The sequence below is a fragment of the Myripristis murdjan genome, chromosome 5 (assembly GCF_902150065.1).
Source record: "Myripristis murdjan chromosome 5, fMyrMur1.1, whole genome shotgun sequence".
Classification (NCBI taxonomy): Eukaryota; Metazoa; Chordata; class Actinopteri; order Holocentriformes; family Holocentridae; genus Myripristis; species Myripristis murdjan.
In genome coordinates, this window is record NC_043984.1 from 19,446,875 (window position 1) to 19,465,893 (window position 19,019).

General features: G+C 42.6%; 1 protein-coding gene across 1 annotated transcript in view; it reads left to right on the forward strand.

Annotated features, from left to right (window-relative positions):
• col7a1 (collagen, type VII, alpha 1) overlaps window positions 1-19,019 on the forward strand; it is a 62,880-nt gene that overhangs the window by 15,180 nt on the left and 28,681 nt on the right. The window contains exons 13-62 of the mRNA XM_030052550.1: window positions 926-1,042; window positions 1,532-1,678; window positions 1,809-1,934; window positions 2,081-2,227; window positions 3,170-3,292; window positions 3,487-3,756; window positions 4,131-4,274; window positions 4,449-4,580; window positions 4,910-5,056; window positions 5,646-5,783; window positions 5,881-6,030; window positions 6,417-6,553; window positions 6,716-6,842; window positions 6,946-7,089; window positions 7,564-7,733; window positions 8,064-8,105; window positions 8,403-8,429; window positions 8,546-8,590; window positions 8,719-8,832; window positions 8,916-8,987; window positions 9,106-9,141; window positions 9,256-9,309; window positions 9,441-9,515; window positions 9,821-9,934; window positions 11,512-11,538; window positions 11,638-11,691; window positions 11,842-11,913; window positions 12,039-12,098; window positions 12,216-12,251; window positions 12,328-12,372; window positions 13,093-13,128; window positions 13,240-13,284; window positions 13,420-13,455; window positions 13,598-13,633; window positions 13,756-13,788; window positions 13,912-13,983; window positions 14,150-14,209; window positions 14,427-14,462; window positions 14,613-14,693; window positions 15,242-15,277; window positions 15,469-15,513; window positions 15,717-15,788; window positions 15,919-15,963; window positions 16,055-16,090; window positions 16,474-16,515; window positions 17,306-17,386; window positions 17,527-17,562; window positions 17,681-17,716; window positions 18,042-18,122; window positions 18,243-18,278. Of these exons, the coding sequence (XP_029908410.1) occupies window positions 926-1,042; window positions 1,532-1,678; window positions 1,809-1,934; window positions 2,081-2,227; window positions 3,170-3,292; window positions 3,487-3,756; window positions 4,131-4,274; window positions 4,449-4,580; window positions 4,910-5,056; window positions 5,646-5,783; window positions 5,881-6,030; window positions 6,417-6,553; window positions 6,716-6,842; window positions 6,946-7,089; window positions 7,564-7,733; window positions 8,064-8,105; window positions 8,403-8,429; window positions 8,546-8,590; window positions 8,719-8,832; window positions 8,916-8,987; window positions 9,106-9,141; window positions 9,256-9,309; window positions 9,441-9,515; window positions 9,821-9,934; window positions 11,512-11,538; window positions 11,638-11,691; window positions 11,842-11,913; window positions 12,039-12,098; window positions 12,216-12,251; window positions 12,328-12,372; window positions 13,093-13,128; window positions 13,240-13,284; window positions 13,420-13,455; window positions 13,598-13,633; window positions 13,756-13,788; window positions 13,912-13,983; window positions 14,150-14,209; window positions 14,427-14,462; window positions 14,613-14,693; window positions 15,242-15,277; window positions 15,469-15,513; window positions 15,717-15,788; window positions 15,919-15,963; window positions 16,055-16,090; window positions 16,474-16,515; window positions 17,306-17,386; window positions 17,527-17,562; window positions 17,681-17,716; window positions 18,042-18,122; window positions 18,243-18,278 (4,073 nt within the window). The remainder of the gene's footprint in view (window positions 1-925; window positions 1,043-1,531; window positions 1,679-1,808; window positions 1,935-2,080; window positions 2,228-3,169; window positions 3,293-3,486; window positions 3,757-4,130; window positions 4,275-4,448; window positions 4,581-4,909; window positions 5,057-5,645; window positions 5,784-5,880; window positions 6,031-6,416; window positions 6,554-6,715; window positions 6,843-6,945; window positions 7,090-7,563; window positions 7,734-8,063; window positions 8,106-8,402; window positions 8,430-8,545; window positions 8,591-8,718; window positions 8,833-8,915; window positions 8,988-9,105; window positions 9,142-9,255; window positions 9,310-9,440; window positions 9,516-9,820; window positions 9,935-11,511; window positions 11,539-11,637; window positions 11,692-11,841; window positions 11,914-12,038; window positions 12,099-12,215; window positions 12,252-12,327; window positions 12,373-13,092; window positions 13,129-13,239; window positions 13,285-13,419; window positions 13,456-13,597; window positions 13,634-13,755; window positions 13,789-13,911; window positions 13,984-14,149; window positions 14,210-14,426; window positions 14,463-14,612; window positions 14,694-15,241; window positions 15,278-15,468; window positions 15,514-15,716; window positions 15,789-15,918; window positions 15,964-16,054; window positions 16,091-16,473; window positions 16,516-17,305; window positions 17,387-17,526; window positions 17,563-17,680; window positions 17,717-18,041; window positions 18,123-18,242; window positions 18,279-19,019) is intronic.

Sequence of the window (19,019 nt, forward strand, 5' to 3'; positions counted from 1 at the left end):
ACTGTTGCCTTTTGAGCATGTGTTCCGCAACCAATTGTCCTTTGAGGAAAAAAGAGGACAATTTGAACCTGACAATTTGAATTGGGTCTCTATACTTTCAAATCAAGGCCGTTGAGATGTTATGTGCCCCAGGAAACCTATAGCCAGCTTTCATCTTCAAGCACACTGGGTGCAAAGTTTCCTCACCGATCCCATAGCGTCTGTCCTCACAGTACATGAGACGGGGGCTGTCCTTTATGTTCAAAATGTACTCCGTTTTAATTGTCTGACTTGAGCAGAACACATGATACTCTATATTAAGTGTGTCAAGGTGTGGGCCCAAAGCGACATTTTGTCAGGAAGGCTGGAATATCCTGCAGCAGCCGTGCAGCTAGGACGTGTTTGGAACTCACTCTGTGCTGGAGGGTGTGAGGGCTGAATATCTTAACTGTGCAATATTACGCTCTGTCTGTCAACTGGAAATTTCTATTGCTACTAACTGCAGATGCAGCCAAGGGCAGCAGGATAAAGTGGGCTTAAATTTATACATGGGTATGACACAACATGTGCTCCAAAGGATCAAAACAGCAATTTTAGAACTCTTAATATATAGTCATGTCCTAGCTTTATGCTCTGTTTCTGTGGTGTGTTAAAATCCACCATGTCTGTATTCCATATTATATGCAATGCCATGTGAATTCTTCCTTTTCCTCTCTTCTTATTTTTTTTTTTAGATACATTCAGTTTTCAGTAAATTATTCTGATGCTTTTTTTTTGACATGAAAGAGAATATACTGCCATTTTATTCATTTTATTAAGTATTAACGGGTCACAAAACAGATTTCAGAGCTGCAGTGCTGCTTTTCTTTGAGTGACATTTCCACTTTCCGTCCTGTGTGAATGAATTTTTTACTGTGTATTACATGACTTGTGTTTTTTTCCTCAGAGCGTCAGGAGCAGCAGGTCCTCAGGGCAGCCACAACCGGCCCGTCCACTATCCGCCTAACCTGGAACCTCATTCAGTCCTCTAGAGGGTACCGCCTGGAGTGGAGGCAAGGGGAAGGTCAGATAGGCATATTTACATGCATGCTCACACACTCACACACTCACTTGTAGTCACAGCATGTGCATGCCGAAATTCACTGTAAAAAATCTTTGTAAGTAGGGCTGGTTGATGTAATGATTTATTTTGGGGTGTAAAAGCATCTGTTAAGATATGCAAAATTACTATGAATTACGATAACCCCATATAATTTATGATTCCACTGAAATGTAGCCTAAAATTGAGTTATTGTGCAACCCTGTGTTTAAGTTACATCACATGTAAATTCACCAGCTACAACATTCCCACTGATAAGTTAAGTTCTGTATATGTGAACCCACTAAGCTGTATTCTTTAATTAGATGCCTAATAGCTTCCATAAAATGGTTGCTAGTCCTCCCGGGGTCCATGCAAAAGCAACAACAATAAAAACAAACAATAATTAAAATCACACTATCTATAAAAAACACAAAACAAGCCAGCAAAACAACCTGTGTTGCTGTGCTGCAGGAGGTCCTGTGAAGAGCCAGTCCTTCCCGAGAGAAACCACCAGCTACGAGCTAGCCGGCCTTCAGCCGAACACAGAATACATCATCAAGCTGTACACCCTGTATGAAGGTCGCGAGGAGGCCACGCCCGTCTCCACCACATCCATAGGTCAGAAGTCACACTGGGGTCTGACTCCATGCTGCTCTGAATATGTTTTCAAGTGGATATTGATATTTGAAAATTGCTTCTCGTGTTTATACAACCTTTGTCCCTGCTGTGCTTCCCCGTGATGCTGCAGAGAAGCAGCCCGTGGGGAGGGTGTCCAACCTGCGAGTGGTGGAGTCTCTGGGCAGCACTGCCAGGCTTGGCTGGACGGGAGTGGCCGGCGCCACACAGTACCGCATCCTCATCTTTAACACTGAGGGTACACTGGCTCAGTTTGTAAAATCTTTTTATTAACTTTTATTGTTTAATAAGTTAATTTGGTATTGCCCTATGAATAAATGTATCTGTGCATCAAGTGTAGATGCATGTGACTGTACCGTCCATGTGTGTTTCATCTCATGCCAGCGGGAACAGAGGAAAGCCGTAGTATCCCTGGCAACCAGACAACCCTGGACCTCCGAGACCTGATAGTTGGAGTGTCCTATGGTGTCAAAGTGACAGCGCTGGTGGGAGAAAATGCTGGAGACCCAGTTACTGTCTACATCAAACCAGGTGAGGCAAGCCGTTGCCTTATATGCTACTGTCTGTTTCATCCTGCTTGACCGGATGAAAGCCAGCAGGTGTTGTGTTTGCGTGTTTGTTAAAAAAAAAAAAAAAAAAAAAAAACACCTTCAGCGCTCTAGCCAGCACATCTGAAATGAATGACTGTCAGGGATGTTCCCAGGAAAGTCATGCAAAAAGAATGAAACACATCCTTTTGGACTGAGGGGGTGTTGTATTACTCGGCCAAGAAACCAAAGCTAGCTGGAAAAGCTACATAGTAATGTGAGGAAATAGATATAAGCAGTTAAGATGCTTGTATCTAATTCTGGACAGCATAAAATCACAGTCAGTTAGTAATAAAATTCATTCTGTGTGTTTCGGATTAAATTCCCCTTTGATTAATCATGCTGTCTCCATCTTTTTTTTTTTGTTTCCTTAAATCACTTTCACATTGAGTTTTTCTGCCCATCCCTGTCAGTAAATGTTGTGAGATGCATGGGGATTATCAGATTAGTTCAGTTTATGTTGGCTTTGATGTTAACCCTTTCTTTACCTTTAAAACATCACAGATAGCTGCAGGAATTATAAACTAAGAACTGAGGTCTCTCCTTTTTTCCATTTATCATCCAGAGGATGATTTCTTAAGTTCTTAAGTATCTTCACTGATGCATTTATTACTGTTAAGTTACCATAGATCCTTATTCTTTAAGAATCTATTGGGATTTAATTGTTACTAAAGAAAAGTTTGTGCGTTGTGTTTGTGTTGAAGTTCATAACTGATTGTCTTAATAGTATGTCTATAGTGCCTACAGGCTTAGAATCATCTACAAAAACCTTTTATTGTGCTGTAAAACAGAAATTCATTAATCTTGCCCTGCAGACTTTTGGAAAAAAAAAAAAAAAAACACTCTGAACTTTGTTGCATGAAGTTCTTTATGCCCTTTATTGCAGAGCAAGGTCCTGGCAGAGTGACTAACCTCAGAGTGACAAATGTAAACACTCGGAGAATTCGAATTGCCTGGACAGGTGTTGCTGGGGCAACGGGGTACAGGGTTACTTGGAGGCAAGGCAACAGTAAGTGTTATGTACTGTAATGATTTTGTGGGGTGTTCCCATTGAATGTTGTATTAACAGATCTGAAGACATGTTTGAACCTTTTTCTCTTTTCTCCCTCTTGAATTTTCATTTGGCACATGGTGATCTTTGTTTTGTTTTGTTTTGTTTTTTTTGCAAATACAATTTTGTGTAATCACTATCCTTTGTTTTAGGTGCTGAGCAGTCCCGTCTTCTGGCGTCAGAGGCCTCGACCTTCACCATAGAGGGCCTGCAGCCAGATGAGGCACTTGTCATTGGTGTTGCAGCTATGGTCGATCAGCGCACTGGGGAGGTGGTCACAGTCTCCTCTAAGACTAATCCCCATGCAGTGTCAGTATCTGGCCTTCGCATCGTTGATGTCACATCTCAGAGGATACACATTACATGGTCATCTGTCTCCAGAGCGACTGGATATAGGATCGTTTGGCGCCGTGATGATGATGGTAGGCAAGGATTAGCCTTATAAAGTTGTTGGTACTTTGCAGAGTGCAGATGCACCTGGCTGTTCACAGTATAACTTTGTGCAATTAGTCACAGGTTGCAAGTAAAACATTTACTGTTTTTATGTCACCAAACTCATCCTGAACAGTCTAAATGCTGATGCAATCCAAATTCCTGATTTTCACTGGATGATCCTCATTCAGAACTGCAACAGGGTGAAGTTGCAAAGAAATGAAGTTGCACTCAAGTTGCACCTTGTAAAGCCAGCCCTAGAAATGTTCACTTTAACTCATCATGAGGTCGACATTGCTTGATCATGTCCTCTTGGGTGGTAGTTTAGGTTTCATCTCTATGCCATAATGTTTTCACTTTGCAGGAGTGGAAGCTTCCCGAAGTGTTGCTGCCAACGTTACTTCCTTCATCATCGACGGACTGCAGGCAGATTCTAGCTACAGGGTGTTAGTGTCCTCACTGATTGGCTCTCGAGAGGGAAGTCCTGCCACTTTGAGTGTCAAAACAGGTACTGAATGGGTCAAATGTGCATCATCACTGTCCATAGTGTCTTTTGAGAGAACCATGAATGCTGCTAGTGGAATACTCTCATGTAAAATGAGAGCACTAGGACAATAAAAATAAAACCGTTAAACATGTAGTGCTTGACACATGTTCCCTGGCTGCTTTTGTTTCTCTGCAGAGTCAGATCATTCTGTGGTTGGGACAGTGACCTCATTGCAAGTTCAGGAGTCCCGTGGAGAGGTTGTCAGAGTGACCTGGATTGGTGTGCAGGGAGCAACGGCCTATCGTGTGTCTTGGAGGAGAACGGATGGTAGGTCTGTTGCTGAAGGTTAAAGATATAATAAAACTAATGTTTTGTAATTGTCTGTTGTGTTTTTGTTAAGAGCCTTGCACTTATATTTTTATGTCACTGACAGCACTGTGCACTTATCAGACTTTTCCCCCCTAATGTTTATCTTTTCTTTATAGTAATAGTAATCATGTGGCCTTTAAAGTATGCTTACCATGTCAGAATTGGGCTGCAGTGGAACATGTAATAACTGTCCATGATTCATTTTGTTTTGAAATGACAATGAAGGATGCTATGTTACATTCAGCTGGTGTCACTTGGCTCACTGCTGTGCCTGTGTGCTGCTGTAGGTGGCGATGAGAGGAGTCAGATGGTGGGAGGAGATGTGACAGCGGTGGACTTGGACCGGTTGGACCCCGGAGCTCAGTATGAAGTGCAGGTCAAGGCTTTAGTTCAGGACAGAGAGGGATCCCCCGTATCTGTCAGAATCACCACCCGTAAGTCTCGTCTCCTACCTCTTCTCCTACGTCTTTCCAGGGTTCCCATGCGAGGGCCTTAACAACCCTTTAACATTTGTGGTTTTAAGTAAAGATATGGTCTAACTATGTTGAAAATAAATTGATGACTCTGAAGGGATAGAATCAAAGTCTCTGACCTCGGACCAACACATTATGAGGGAAATCCTCTGATGGATATTGTTTCATTGCTTTCACTGTGATTTCTTGACTTGACAGGATGATTTTTATGTTTTGGTGATCTCATCTCACTAGTCAAATTCCTAAGTACATACATTTTGATGAGTATAAATTGAGTTCTCTGTGATCTAATTATGCTGAATATCTTAACTTATCCCAAAACATGCCAACTCATAGACTTTGAATTTCAGCAATTAAGACCTAGAAAGTCACCAAAAAGTACTTGAATTTAATGTTTAAAGGAGTGTGGGAGTCTTTCTGAGTGTAATATAAGCACTTTGACATAATGATATTTTAAATAAAAAGTACATGGCTTGTGCTACTGTAATTTCTGTATTTTTGTGTGCACGCAGCCATGTTTTTGTCAATTTTTCTGTATTAATATATACAGCTGCAGTCTACCCCCCAACTCCCTCACTGCCTACCACGAGTTTGCGGGTGGTACGAGTTAACGAGAATTCTGCGCTGCTGGATTGGTTACCGCTGTCTGGTGCCACAGGATACATCCTACGCTGGAGAAGGGAGGGAGGTGAGAATAAGACTGTGATTTTTTTTTTTTTTTTTTTTTCAGATTCTCAACAGATATACCTTTAATACACCTCATGTGAATTGTCTGTGTTGCTCAGATGCGGGGCGAGGCCAGTCCATCACACTCCCTGCTTCATCCAGCTCCTACCAGATGACTGGACTGCGTCTGGGACATCGCTATCGCTTTACCCTGCAGCCCACCTTCAGCACCGGGCTGGGAACAGAGGCCGCTGTGGACGAACGCACTGGTAAGCCATTCATAGGCTTTGTATTCATAAAATGAATTAAAAGAGTTTTATTTGTATAGCACCTTGCATATACTGTATACAATGCAACTGAAAGTGTATATAAATAAACATAAACAAGATAAAAAAAATTACATGGTGCAGATTAGGAGAGGAGCAACAAGGAGAAATAGTAACAAGGCACAGTTAGTTAAAAGCTAAAAGTTAGAAAATTGACAGTTAAAAGCAAGGATAAATAGAAAGGTTATCAATTGGCTATTAGGAAGGAAGGCAGGAAGAAAAAAGAAAGACAAAAGAAAAATACAAATGTGTTTGGAATTGCGTACACTGCTGCATATAGAAATGATATTTTGACGCCTTACCCACCATGCACACGTCTCTCTCCACAGTGTGCACAGATGGGCGTCTGGATGTGGTGTTCCTGGTTCCTGCTTCTCAGGATCGGGCGAGCCTGGCAGAACCTCTGATCAAACTCCTGACCAGCGCAACCGGCTCGCTCACCAGGATCGGCCCTCGTGACTCACAGGTAGCGTCACAGTTGAAGCAGTGTCAAAACAGGATGTGGCTAAATGTCAGAGTAATCAAACTCACAGCATCTGGTTGCACTTTGATTCTCTGCTTATGGGCTTATAGAGTGGACTAGCCAGAGTATTATATTATCTTCTGTTATGACTTCTGTTCTTCTCAGGTGGGAGTGGTAGTGTATAGCTACCGACCCAAAGTCTGGTTCCAGCTTAATCGCCACGGCAGCGCTGACACGTTGCTGCAAGAGATCCTGTCCACACCTTTTGATGACACCCCAGGGAATAACATAGGTCAGTGTCTCTCTCTGTTTGTCAGGGCCCCTTAACTGAGCTTGGTTTCTGTGACCACTGGGATGTGAGTCATTATTCTGAAGTTGTCTGTCTCCCTCTGCAGGCCAGGCCTTGACATTTACCAGACAGTACCTCCTGACCCCCTCAGCCGGACGGAGGCCCAGAGTCCCTGGTGTTGTTGTCCTCATCGCTGACAAAAAATCCTCTGACAACATCACAGTCCCTGCAAACATGACCAAAGCTTCAGGTCTGTGGAAGCAGACCCACAAGAAAGATACACTAACCTCATTTTAGCAGTGAAACTTAGTCAAATAATAATTACACAATCCTTAGGACTTGCTGTAAGCTGCCTGGAGTTTTTGGCAGATAAATATCAGGGGTTTAATTGTTTCAAGTTGTCAGCCACAGACATCTATTGACTCTGGAGCACTTTCTTGGGATTATCTTAATTCTCTGGTAATCATTATATGGCAAATCCCTCCCATCCAGAAACTAAGCAGGGTAAAGCAACATCTGAAATATTTCTTAATACTTTGGGACTTCTGCCATATGTGGAACACACAGTAACTTCTGCTTCACAATAACTTCAAATTCAACAGGCTGAGGGCAGTATTTTGTTTCTAATTCCTGACCAGGATATCTACTGGAATACAGATCTGTATCTGCTCAAGTGAGAGAAATAATATTTATAATGGTAAAAGTCTCTCTGTGCCTCTGTTAGGTGTGACAGTGTTAGCGGTGGGCATTGGCCAGGCAGACACAGAGGAGCTGCGCCGGGCCGTGACGGATGGCAGCACCCAGAATCTCCTGTATATCCAAGACGGGGCACAGTTGGGCAGACTGCATGCTGACCTGGCAGACTTACTCTGTGGCATTGCCAGGATACCAGAGGTGGGAAGAGAGAAGAGCATTTTAATCTGGACAGAGATAAAGGCTGTCATCAGGCTTTTTGTCACAATGGAAAACCTGGAAAAGTCATGGAAAGGGGAAATTGTGTTTTACAAGGCAAAATGCACATGCACTATGCAAAACTGAAAATGAGCCAGTGTTTGGCCGATGATGTAGTTTCAGCCATCAAATGATGTGCATTTTAGATCAGTCATATGCAGTTTTATTTAGTGCACCTTTAATGTGCACTACTGTATGCAAAACAGGACACTGGGTGAAAAAAGTTCTGTTAAATTGATTTTGTTTTTTGTTTCTGCTGTTGTGTTTGCTCAGGTAGGACCGAGGCCAGATCAGTGCACCATACAGTGCCCCCGGGTGAGTTTTCCTCTCACAGCACTTACGCATCACAGTCATCATCAGTGTACACTGTCAAGTAGAAGTACAGTCTACTTGAAAGTGTATTTTACTGAAAATTTCACTGAAAAATTCTGCTCATGTAAAACTAAAAAGTAAAATTTACTGAATTACTTTTTTTTTTTTAATATAAACAATAACTTTGTTAGGTGCAATATTTTCCATGCAATTCTGCACTTTACAGTTGCCAGTATTAGCTTGCTCCTTTTCTCTTCAACTGTAGTCTAAATTTCATTTGATCTTCCTCATTTTTTTCAGGGTGAGAAAGGAGAACGTGGAGAGCCGGTACAGTACAAGCTGCTCAGTTTCTTTGCTCCTGCAGTCCCATAGTAATCTGATGGGAGCTGTGTTGACAAATTTGATGTGGCTGGATCACAGTTAACTCTTGTTTGACTCCTCAGGGTGAGAGAGGCAGAGACGGTGCTGATGGACGCAAAGGAGAGCCTGTGAGTCTGTCATACCTCAATTTACACTTTACTTTTTAATATTGTAGTAATATTGATGTTTTGTATGAATATTTATCTAGCAACCCTGTATCTTTGTCCATGTCTGTGTTGGTGTGTATGTCTTATAGGGTCGTGATGGCTTGCCTGGTAGGGATGGCCCTAGAGGCCCAGAGGGACGTCCAGGGGCGCCGGGCCGAACTGAGGGCCCCTTGACAGGGGTCAGAGGAGAGAAAGGTGACAGGGTGAGTGTAGCCAAGGTGATGACAGTGTTGTACAAGCTTGCACAGTGAAGACTAAAGTAGTGAGCTGCTTGTTTTCTGTCCAGGGTTTCCCTGGTATTGATGGCAGCCCAGGGTTACCAGGACGACCAGGTTCCCCTGGAGCTGCTGGGGTGCCGGTGAGTAGAGGGAGCAAAGTCAGCCGCCCAACTGGGATGTTTTGGACCTAATTATATTCTTGTATTAAAATCATACAGCTGTTAGATAAATATCTTGAGTTGTTTTCATCTCCTGCAGGGCTCGCAGGGCCTACCTGGTATCAGAGGAGACCCGGTGAGTCATCCTAGGCAGTGCTGATGTGACCTACAGTGTTGGGTAAATCTGAAAATTAAGCACAGAGCATCCTGGGAGTTTGTTTGTTGAGGATTTTTTTCTCCTTTGTTCTAGGGTGAATCAGGTGTGACAGGTGCACCCGGGCAAAAGGGTGACAAAGGTGAAAGGGTGAGCAGAAAGATCAGTTCAAAGCAAATCTCTGGACAGAAGTGCATTATAGTGTGTTTATGTGAGTTTGAGAAACAACAAGTGTGTTTGCTTGGTGTGTGTGGATTCATTCTGCTTTGCTGCTGTTTCAGGGAGAGCCAGGTACATCTATATCAGGAGGAGGTCTTCCTGGGAGGAAAGGAGAGCCAGGGATCCCTGGAATACCGGTGAGAGACAAACCTGGGGGTGAACACAGCATGTTCTTACCTAATTAAGCATAAAAGCTGCAATGACAAACAAATGTTCAAGACCCATGTGTGGTAAATGGAAAGTGCTAACAACCTTTACCACAACCTTTTAAACTTGTTTTGGAGCTAAATACAGTGAGCACTGATCCTTGGTGGCTCAAACCCTCAGCACTTTCCCATCCATTAAGGTGATATCTTGCTTTTCAATTATGTTTTGATTACCTTGAGTGAATGAACATCAGCCTTTTACTGTGTACTGACCACTGTCTGGGCTGCTTACTTAGGGTACTCCAGGTCGGCCAGGCAGTGATGGGGCCAAAGGCTCCTCTGGAGCACCGGGGACGCCGGGCCAGGACGGTCGCCCAGGGATACCTGGAACACCTGGCCTCTATGTCAAGGTCAGCTTCCTGTCCCACTACGTTACTTTTCATTTGATACAGAAAGCTACATTAAAAAAAAAAAAAAAAAAAAAAAAAAAAAAAAACCCTCAAATGAAGGCACTTAAGATGAGAATTTAGAATTTTAGTTTGACCCTAAATTTTCATATATTCAGATAAGTTCCTGAAGAGGCTGAAGTTTTGGAAATAATTCATAAAGTGGGGCTACAACAGAAAAGAGCCTTACATCTCTTTAATATCTTTTGACATAAAATCACAGATCACAGGTTAGTAAGCATCATTAAACTGCTGTATGAAGTTTACTGATGCCATATTATATGATCTCAGTGTATCAAAATTGTTGTCTCTTGCTTCTGTTTGCTACCTAGTGCAGCTTTACTCTACGTAACATTTACAGGCACAACAAGTTCAACCACAGTCTGAAAATATAAAATATAAAATGCTCTTGGCCATTTTAAGCTCAGTCAAAAATCAATCAATCAATCAATCAATCAATCAATCAATCAATCAATCAATCATCTCATCAACTGAATAATACATTGTCAAATCAAAGCTAATAGTGTCTTATCAGTGCCTATGCTGCAACAATAGAGGGGCTTTAAGTATTGAGAACATACATTTAGTATTGATGGATGGCCTCCATCTGAGACCACTTCTTTAAGAGTTTACACAGAGTCTGATATCATGCACTGATAGGCTGACATGTGTTTAGATAACTGTGATGAACATGAAAACACCCTAAATTCATTCTCTCATTGAAATGACTTTTACATAAAACAAATGTAAGTTAAATGATTCCTCTTTTTTCCTGGAGAGCTCTTTGGAGTCATACTGTGTTTGACAACTGCTGGGATGCAGTTGCTGTTGTGAGACTGAACACATGGTGGTAGCACTGAGCCACTAACCTTTTCAAAGGCAGCCCAAGTGTGTTTGAAAATCTGATGTTGTTGGAAGTTATGTTTTATGTCACACTCAAGATGCAAGATGAAACCAAAAACAGTTTCCTTGGTGTCTGTTGAGAAAGTCAAAGCTCTCAGCATTGTGTGTGCAACTACATATCTATCAACAGTTTCTCTGAGAATGAACACGAAGCACATTACGTGCAATTTTTAATCCCCATCTCTGCAACGCCAGCAGCCTCTGCTGAACACTAGTTGTAGTTCTTTTGGAATGGAGTCTGCGTTGAATTTGCTCGGAGTTGTTCCTTCAAGGCTTTACTCTGCTCATAAACTCTAATTAGCCTTTTCTTATTATTCAGTTTTCTACCCGAGCCTTCCTTCTGGTTAATTTCTTTAACAACTAGTATCTTTTGTTAGGTGATGGTGCCTTGATGTTGAGACATGGAGCAGTGAAGGTGTAGCTTGTGTGTCCATCAGAGAACTAGCAGTATATTAAATATATAAAACACGGTTATACAAATAAATAACCGCGTGTGTACAGTATTTGCGTAATAAGGACAAAGTATCTCTGTCTCTGGGGTCACATTATCATTGAGTGAATATTTTTCCATTCTCTCTCTCTCTCTCTCTCTCTCTCTCTCTCTCTCTCTCTCTCTCTCTCTCCTTCTCTTTCTGCAGGGAGAAAAGGGCAGCCCAGGAGAGAGGGTGAGTCACATCAGCAGCAGCTTGTCCTCTCACTGCAGAAATGTCCTGAGGAATAGGCAAGCTTAATGATTCTCAGTTCTTATCTCTCTCTGCTGAAAGGGACCTCCAGGAGTCGGCAGCGGGGTGGCCGTGAAGGGTGACAAGGGTTCCCCAGTAAGCCTTGGCAATCACTGACAATGTGCTGACACAAGTATTTTGCCGATGGACTGTTTGTGTGTGTCTGTGTGTGTGTGTGTGTGTGTGTGTGTGTGTGTGTGTTCGTGTGTACACTTTACATTTGCTAATGTGCTTTTTTATTATCAGGGTACTCCAGGAACTCCAGGGGCTCTGGGTCCCAAAGGGCTCACAGGAGCACAGGGTGCCAAAGGAGACAAAGTAGGTGCAAAGTTGTTGTGCAAGTGGAAATCAGCGATTTGTCAGTGTGTTTCTAGTGACAGGTGTGTGTGTTTGTGCTTGAAGGTTGTGCATGAGTGGTTGAGTGTTGTGTGCTTGTTTTTTAGGGCGAGAGAGGTGAAGCGTCACCTGGAGCTCCTGGCAGGCCAGGAGAGCCTGGGGACAGGGTAAGACATACACACACTCCATTTATGACAATGGATTAAGATGCCATGATGAAGAATTAAGTTTTTTTGGTATATAAATGCAATCAATCCAGAGACTTGGTTGGCTATGTCTTTCAGGGTCCACGTGGGCCTCCAGGGGAAATTGGCAGCAAGGTAAGGCAGAGCTAAATCACACCTTTGGCAAGGTGTGAACAGAGGACTGACCTCCCTCACGTCTGTATCTTGATAGGGTGACCGCGGACAGCCGGGCGAGCCTGGATCACAGGGAGACAGGGTGAGTCACATCTACCAGCATGAATCAGGCTGTGAGTCAGGTGTGTGTCTATGTGTGTGTGTATGTGTGTGTGTGTGTGTGTGTGTGTGTGTGTGTGTGTGTGTTGCAATTACCATCATTAAATCAGAGACTGCAGATGTAATGTTGGAAACTTCTGTGGTCTATGTGCGTGCGTGTGTTTTGTGGATTTAGAATAGTCTATAAGACTGTGGCCCAGATGCACTAATGGTGTGTGCATGAGTGTATGACATTTCAAACCCATTCCTAAGTGATCAAAAAGCCAGATTTCAGTCAGAATGGAATGCATATATAAAAACCCATTATTTTGCCAACATAATAGTCATTTGTAGGTGAGGTATGAAAGGTCTCCCAAAGATCAAAGTAGTTTGGCCATTTGGAGTGACCTCAAGCCTTCTCTGATGACAAAGATGTGGGCAGCATCACTGCCCGTAAGCAGTGAAGAGTTTCCTGTCTTAGAATCTCAAATCAGACAAGCTTCTGTAGGGCAAAAGTGTGTCAGCTTCGGTAGATTATCTTATGCAAATGGTGGTGACGGGAGCTATTTGCTTATGCAGTGCTCTTTTTGAGGGCTTGTTTGACTCCCAGCTTCATTTACAGATTTTTTTTAGTGAATAAAACAAAAAGTGTGTACATTTTTACCCAAGCAACTGAAGTGCACAAATGACCGTCACAGTGAAGCTGGACCTGTGTCTTTTGCAGGGGGACAGAGGACCAGCTGGTGAAACTGGAGAGAGAGTGAGTACAGCAGTGATGACTCATTTATGATTTACCTGGGTTCAACACTTTGTATCTTCCCCTTTATAAAATGACTTTGTGCTGTTTTCTGGGTAATGCTGCATCTCTCAGGGGGACCCAGGGAAGCCAGGCCTCCCAGGAGCATCAGGGTTGAGGGTGAGTGGCAGACCTCCGTGTAATATTGGCTAATGACATGATCTTTTTGTTTATCACTGTTTTAGTATTTGCTAAAGGATCTGGTCATTATAGATGCATAGATCGCCTCACACGAGTCTATCCATTTGTCATCAGGGTTTACCAGGGCCCAGCGGACCACCAGGAGAAAAGGTGAGATTGATTCAATCAAAGTGGAATCATCTGACAAGCAGCAGGTCAATATGAACGTGTTTCCATCACAGAATGTTTCATAATGTGATATGACAAATTCCCAAACAATGATAAATGAACAACTGAACCCGTTTGTTTCCAGGGAAACGAGGGTACCCGAGGAGAGCCTGGTAGAAGTGTGAGTTATTGCATAAAAACATTTATTTCATATGACATAATCATTAATCTGTCCTTTCATCTTGGATTTGTACTTTCTGTCCTTGACAAAGCGATGATGGTTCTGAATTATTCACAATCCAGGTTCCAGGTCTGCCAGGGAAGAAGGGGGAACAAGTAGGTTGTCCAGTTCTCTTTTCATATAAGCTGTCATGTTAAACAGAGCTCACCACTCACTATACTCTGACACCATCATCCTTCACTTTGATGGGGTTCTTCCCCTCGGCTTGTCTCCCACAGGGAGAGCGAGGCCCGCCGGGCCCTGAGGGACCGAGGGGAGAAAAGGGAGAGCCAGCACAGAGAGGAGAAAAAGTGAGTCTGTACCCATGAGTTGATGATTTTCTAGAAAAATTTGCGTGGGTTATAAAGGAGTGTTCTTAAACAGTCTGGCGTGTGTTTGGCATATGGCTTACATTTTTGCATCCCATTTTTTTCTTTTTGTTTCCTTTCTATCTGTTGCACTTTCTCATTTCGCAAGGGGTCACCAGGTGCAGGAGCCCCGGGCCAGCCTGGACCCAAAGGAGAGCAAGGGGATCGAGTAAGTCAAGACTCAGGTCATCATAATAACACCCCACTCTTTATCACAACAACAAATTGCATCCTCATAATGTTTACCGCTGCTTTGATATATTCTTGATAATAGCATCTGTTATTCATGAAGCATCCCTTTGTGCCAGCTGCTAGTGTAGGTCATGCCCTAAAACCACCCAAACTGGCACTGAGGAAAACATATAAACATGTGCTTCTTCCTCCAGGGAATTGCTGGCGTCAGTGGAAGGCCCGGTGCCAAGGTGAAAGGCCTGCTGTGGCTTATTTAGCCTTTTAGTACATTTGGATTTTATCACAAACACTGACCATGCCTTTGGTTATTGCTTAAGTAGTCAACCTATTTTAGACAATGGTGCCCAGCCTGGTTGTATAATATTGTTGCTGTGCCTCAGGGGGACACTGGTGAACCAGGAGAGAGGGGGGAGAACGGGCGGCCAGGACTCCCAGGAAAGAACGGACTTCCTGCTAAACAGGTTGGTGTTGTGTACAGGATGTGGCTGCTTTCATCTTTGACTGTTCAAATCATCATTTAAACATTGACGTAACAGACCTGACCCACGTCAACTAGCAGATGGATCTTCTAAATATCAGACCTGCTGCAGCTGGGGTGTCTCTCTGCATGTTGCTTCAATAAAGAACTTGCTGGCAGTCTGCTCTCTGCTATAACTACTGTACATACTCAGTAAACTAACACAGACTGAGATACTTCCACATTTAGTTTTTTGATGATACAGTATGCATGTTGCTATCAGTATGTTTAAAGACCTAACCAGCCTAAGCCTTCTTCTGCTCCTCCCACCATGCATTTCACTCCAGTGGTACCACATTTGAGGTAAAAATTAATACAATTTCTGCACTGACTGGTGCTACTAACGCAAATTTCCTTGCAATTCCTTGTTTGTGTGTATGTTGAACCACCGACTCTCTACTCAGTTGGTGCTTTTGATTTACCATCTGAAACTCAAATGTCAACAAGCATTCCTTTATGTGAAACGATGAATTGTTTGCTCTTGTTTTACAGGGGGAGAAAGGAGACAAGGGTGATGAAGGAACTCCCGTAAGGCTTGGTCTCTTTCTGTTTTATTCTCTCCACCAATTGCACCCCTCACCACATATCACTTTCTTCAATTCCAAGATGTTGATGCCAGTCTCATAATCTACTCTCATCAGAAATATGAAGATTAGGTGTAACTGCCGGTGTCTTTTGTCTTATTTGTGTTTTCCGTTCTAATCTTGTTGCCCCACCAGGGGGAGTCGGGTCTACCAGGGAAGACGGGAGAAAGAGGCTTGAGGGTAGGACAAATGCCGCTGATGCATCTTTACACCCAACCTTAAAATGACTGAAATTGTCAAGGATTTATAAGGTTTTCAAATTTAAGTACCTTTGTCTCTTCCACATTACATCAGTTTGCTGTGTTTGCACATCACTGGAGAGGGGGCAGTTAATAAGTAAGTACTGTAGTTAGTAAGAAGACATTTTTATTGACTTCCTACAGGGCCTGGCGGGTCAGCCAGGCCGACCAGGGGAGAAAGGAGATATGGGAGACCCAGGAGAACATGGACGAAATGTAAGACACACATTTATTTATTATCACACAGACAGCTCTCCGATATTCTGTTATATCTGTGGCATTGAGAATAGAAACAGTGCCAAAGGTCATCCAGTCTGCATCTTTATTGATCTGTTTTCGATCATAGGGCAGCCCTGGACCTGCCGGACCAAAAGGAGACAGAGGAGAGCAGGTTTGTTGTCTGCTTTCTGTAAATAAAGTGCTTGTGAAACTTTTTATTTCCTGTGTGTGGATTCACATTTTGCTTTACTGTTTTCTTCAAGGGAGCTCAAGGTCCACCAGGGCCACCGGGGCAGTTTGTAAGTGTGCTTCATATTTTGTTTAATAATCATTTGGCATGATAAGCCTTTTAATAAATTCTTTTGTACAAAGCAAACAGCAGTTAGCAGTACTTAGATTCCAGAATGCAGCCATTGAATTGATTTCTTATTACCACAGAAAAATAGATAGGAGGCTGGAAAGCTTCTCAGATTCTGATGTTAAAGTGTGAGTGCTGTAGAGCAAAAATGGTCTTGTAGTTGTGAGTAAAAAATCCAAGGAATTCAAAAAAGTGCTGGGTGCGCTTTTTAGATTTCTATATTGCATGGCCAAATACAATTAAGAATTTTTACTTATTGTGAAGTGCCATGGAGCAACACAGAGGAAGCAGAAACTGAATTATCCATTTCCCTCTTGTCCTCAGTCTGATGCCCAGCCCCAGCTAAAAGGAGACAGAGGGGAGAAGGTATGTTGTCTTTGTGGGCTTTAAGTCAGAATGGATATATATGTTCATGTATTAAAGCAACAGTTAATCCAAAATACAAAGAAAGCTATTGTCCCAGATACCCCTATAGTGTGGTCTAGTTTGCACTGTATCTGTACGTCCCTTAAGGAGTATAAATTGGGGGCAGGACAGCTACATTTTGCCGGTGTTCTTTGTGAGGAAATAGTTCCCAATGCAAGTCAACAACCTCAAGGGCTGTGGATTTTGTGGGCTGTCTGTGTTGTTGTTTTTGGACAGAAGTGAATTTTTCAGCTTTACAAAATAATACCTTTAACGACACCCCACTGTGTTGGGGTGCTGGGAGACAGGGAACACAGAGGCAGCCTGGAAACCTCACCGAATCCCGCACTATCTGGGTGGATAGACTGGACTAGGACTAAGTGGGAAAATATCTCTTTTGCATTTTGGAAGAACTGCTTCTTTAATCTCATTGCATTTGTTTAAGATGTGTTGCGCAGACTTGCTAAAATGTTCACCCAAGCAGCAGAGAGTTGTGCCTCATGTAAAAATTAGCCACCTGTAAAATTAAAGTTAGAGATGCACTATGCAAAATTTTTGTGGGTCGCCTAGATTTGGGACCTTTTGGACTCAACTGTACTTATTCCAATTAACCTTTTGTCCAATTAACCTTTTGTCCAATTAACCTTTTGCAATTTTGCATAGTGTACCTTTAAATGGATAAAAATCCATGTGCCACAGTTAAGACACTTTTCTCTGTGTTCCTGAAGTCTGACATAATTTTTATTCCCAGGGTGACGCTGGTGACCCAGGAGAGCATGGCAGCAAGGGTCAGAAGGGAGAGGCCGGGTCTCCTGGACCCTCAGGATTACGGGTGAGTGAGCCTTACCTGCAGTTTATAACCTGATGCCTGAACATCTTACAGGTCGCTGCCTATATGTACCTGTATGCACACTGACCCTTTTCCCTTTTGTTTCCATGTGACTTCCTGTTGTTTCCCTGCTGTCTATCAAGGGTGCTGAGGGACAACGGGGACCTCCAGGGGCAAGAGTGAGTTTGTCATGCATCTTTACGGAACAATCCTGTCTTGATTCTCTATTATCTGAATATCTAACTTCATAGTCTCTCACACTCACCAACAACCAAATTTCACCTCTAATCTCTACAGGGTGACACAGGAGAAAGAGGAGCCCCAGGAGAGAAGGTTTGAACTGGATCAGTGTGACTGGTCCCCACACTCCAACATACTTATCTATCTGATTCTACCAATACACCAATATTCAAAAAGAAATATTGAAGGACTTGCAGCTTTCTGGTGACTGGCAGGTCCCACTGTCCTTCATTCCACCGGATTCTGTTTCCCATCCTGCAGATTCCCAGTGGGATGAAGTGCAGTGGGGCTGGCAGACAGCATCAAGGCAAACTGATGAACTGAACTGCTTAAATTATTATTGTCGCAGTAAAAGCTGTAATGAAGTCTTCCAAGTTTCCCAGATCTTCTTCTGAACAGAACTCCTCTTTCTGATCAGGGAGAAAGGGGAGCATCTGGGTTAGATGGACGCGCTGGCCTAGATGGAAAACCGGGTGCACCAGGACCAGTGGGGCAGAGGGTACTGCCCTCCATTCTACTAACTACACACACACACACACACACACACTGTATGTGAACTTCAGTTAGCAGTGAACATGGCCATTGCAAAAACATATTTTTGTGTGTGTGTGTGTTACAGGGAGACCCAGGAAAACAGGGAGATCCAGGGAGAGATGTGAGTATCTCAGTTTTAATGTGGTTGTGTAATTTAACTTGATTACCCACTGATAAGAAGTATCAGCTATTAGTATCTGATCATTTTTTATATTAACCTACTGTATTTATATATGATCATTGTAACAGCTTTAAGTACAGTTGGGAGTAAAGTTTATTGTGATATGGTGATCATGATTAGATACAACCATATTATGTTGTAAAAAGTAAATGTCAACACAAAAATGTGAGAGAAAAAAATGGGCTTCCAACCAGACCAAGAATCATAAAAATATACAATCATGAAGCTCCTTGAATGCAAAAGAACAATTTTTATTCAACCTAGAGTGCAGCACCTATAGTGCAGCAAAGAAAAAAAAAACACAGGAACACAAGGCTGTAGACAAAACATACAGCATGCAAAAAATAAATAAAATAAATCTTTCAAGCAATGGCAATGACTTGCTAGAGTGTAAACAATTAGAAAATGTCCCTACAAAGTGCGAACAATCTAGTTTAGATGGAGAGCTTGTAAAATTTTGATCAACAAGACATCTCATTACTACATCAACACAGCTGTAGCTGATCATCACATTGTGTGTTTTTTGCATTTCTCATTAGTGTAATGTGATTTTATTATTTGTTGTTAAGCCAAGCCTCAGCATGCATGACAGGAAAGCAACAGTTGTAATGTTTCTGTTTAAGATGACTACTTAATTGCATTTATTGTGTGTATTTTGTATGTATTGTATTAATTTGTAAT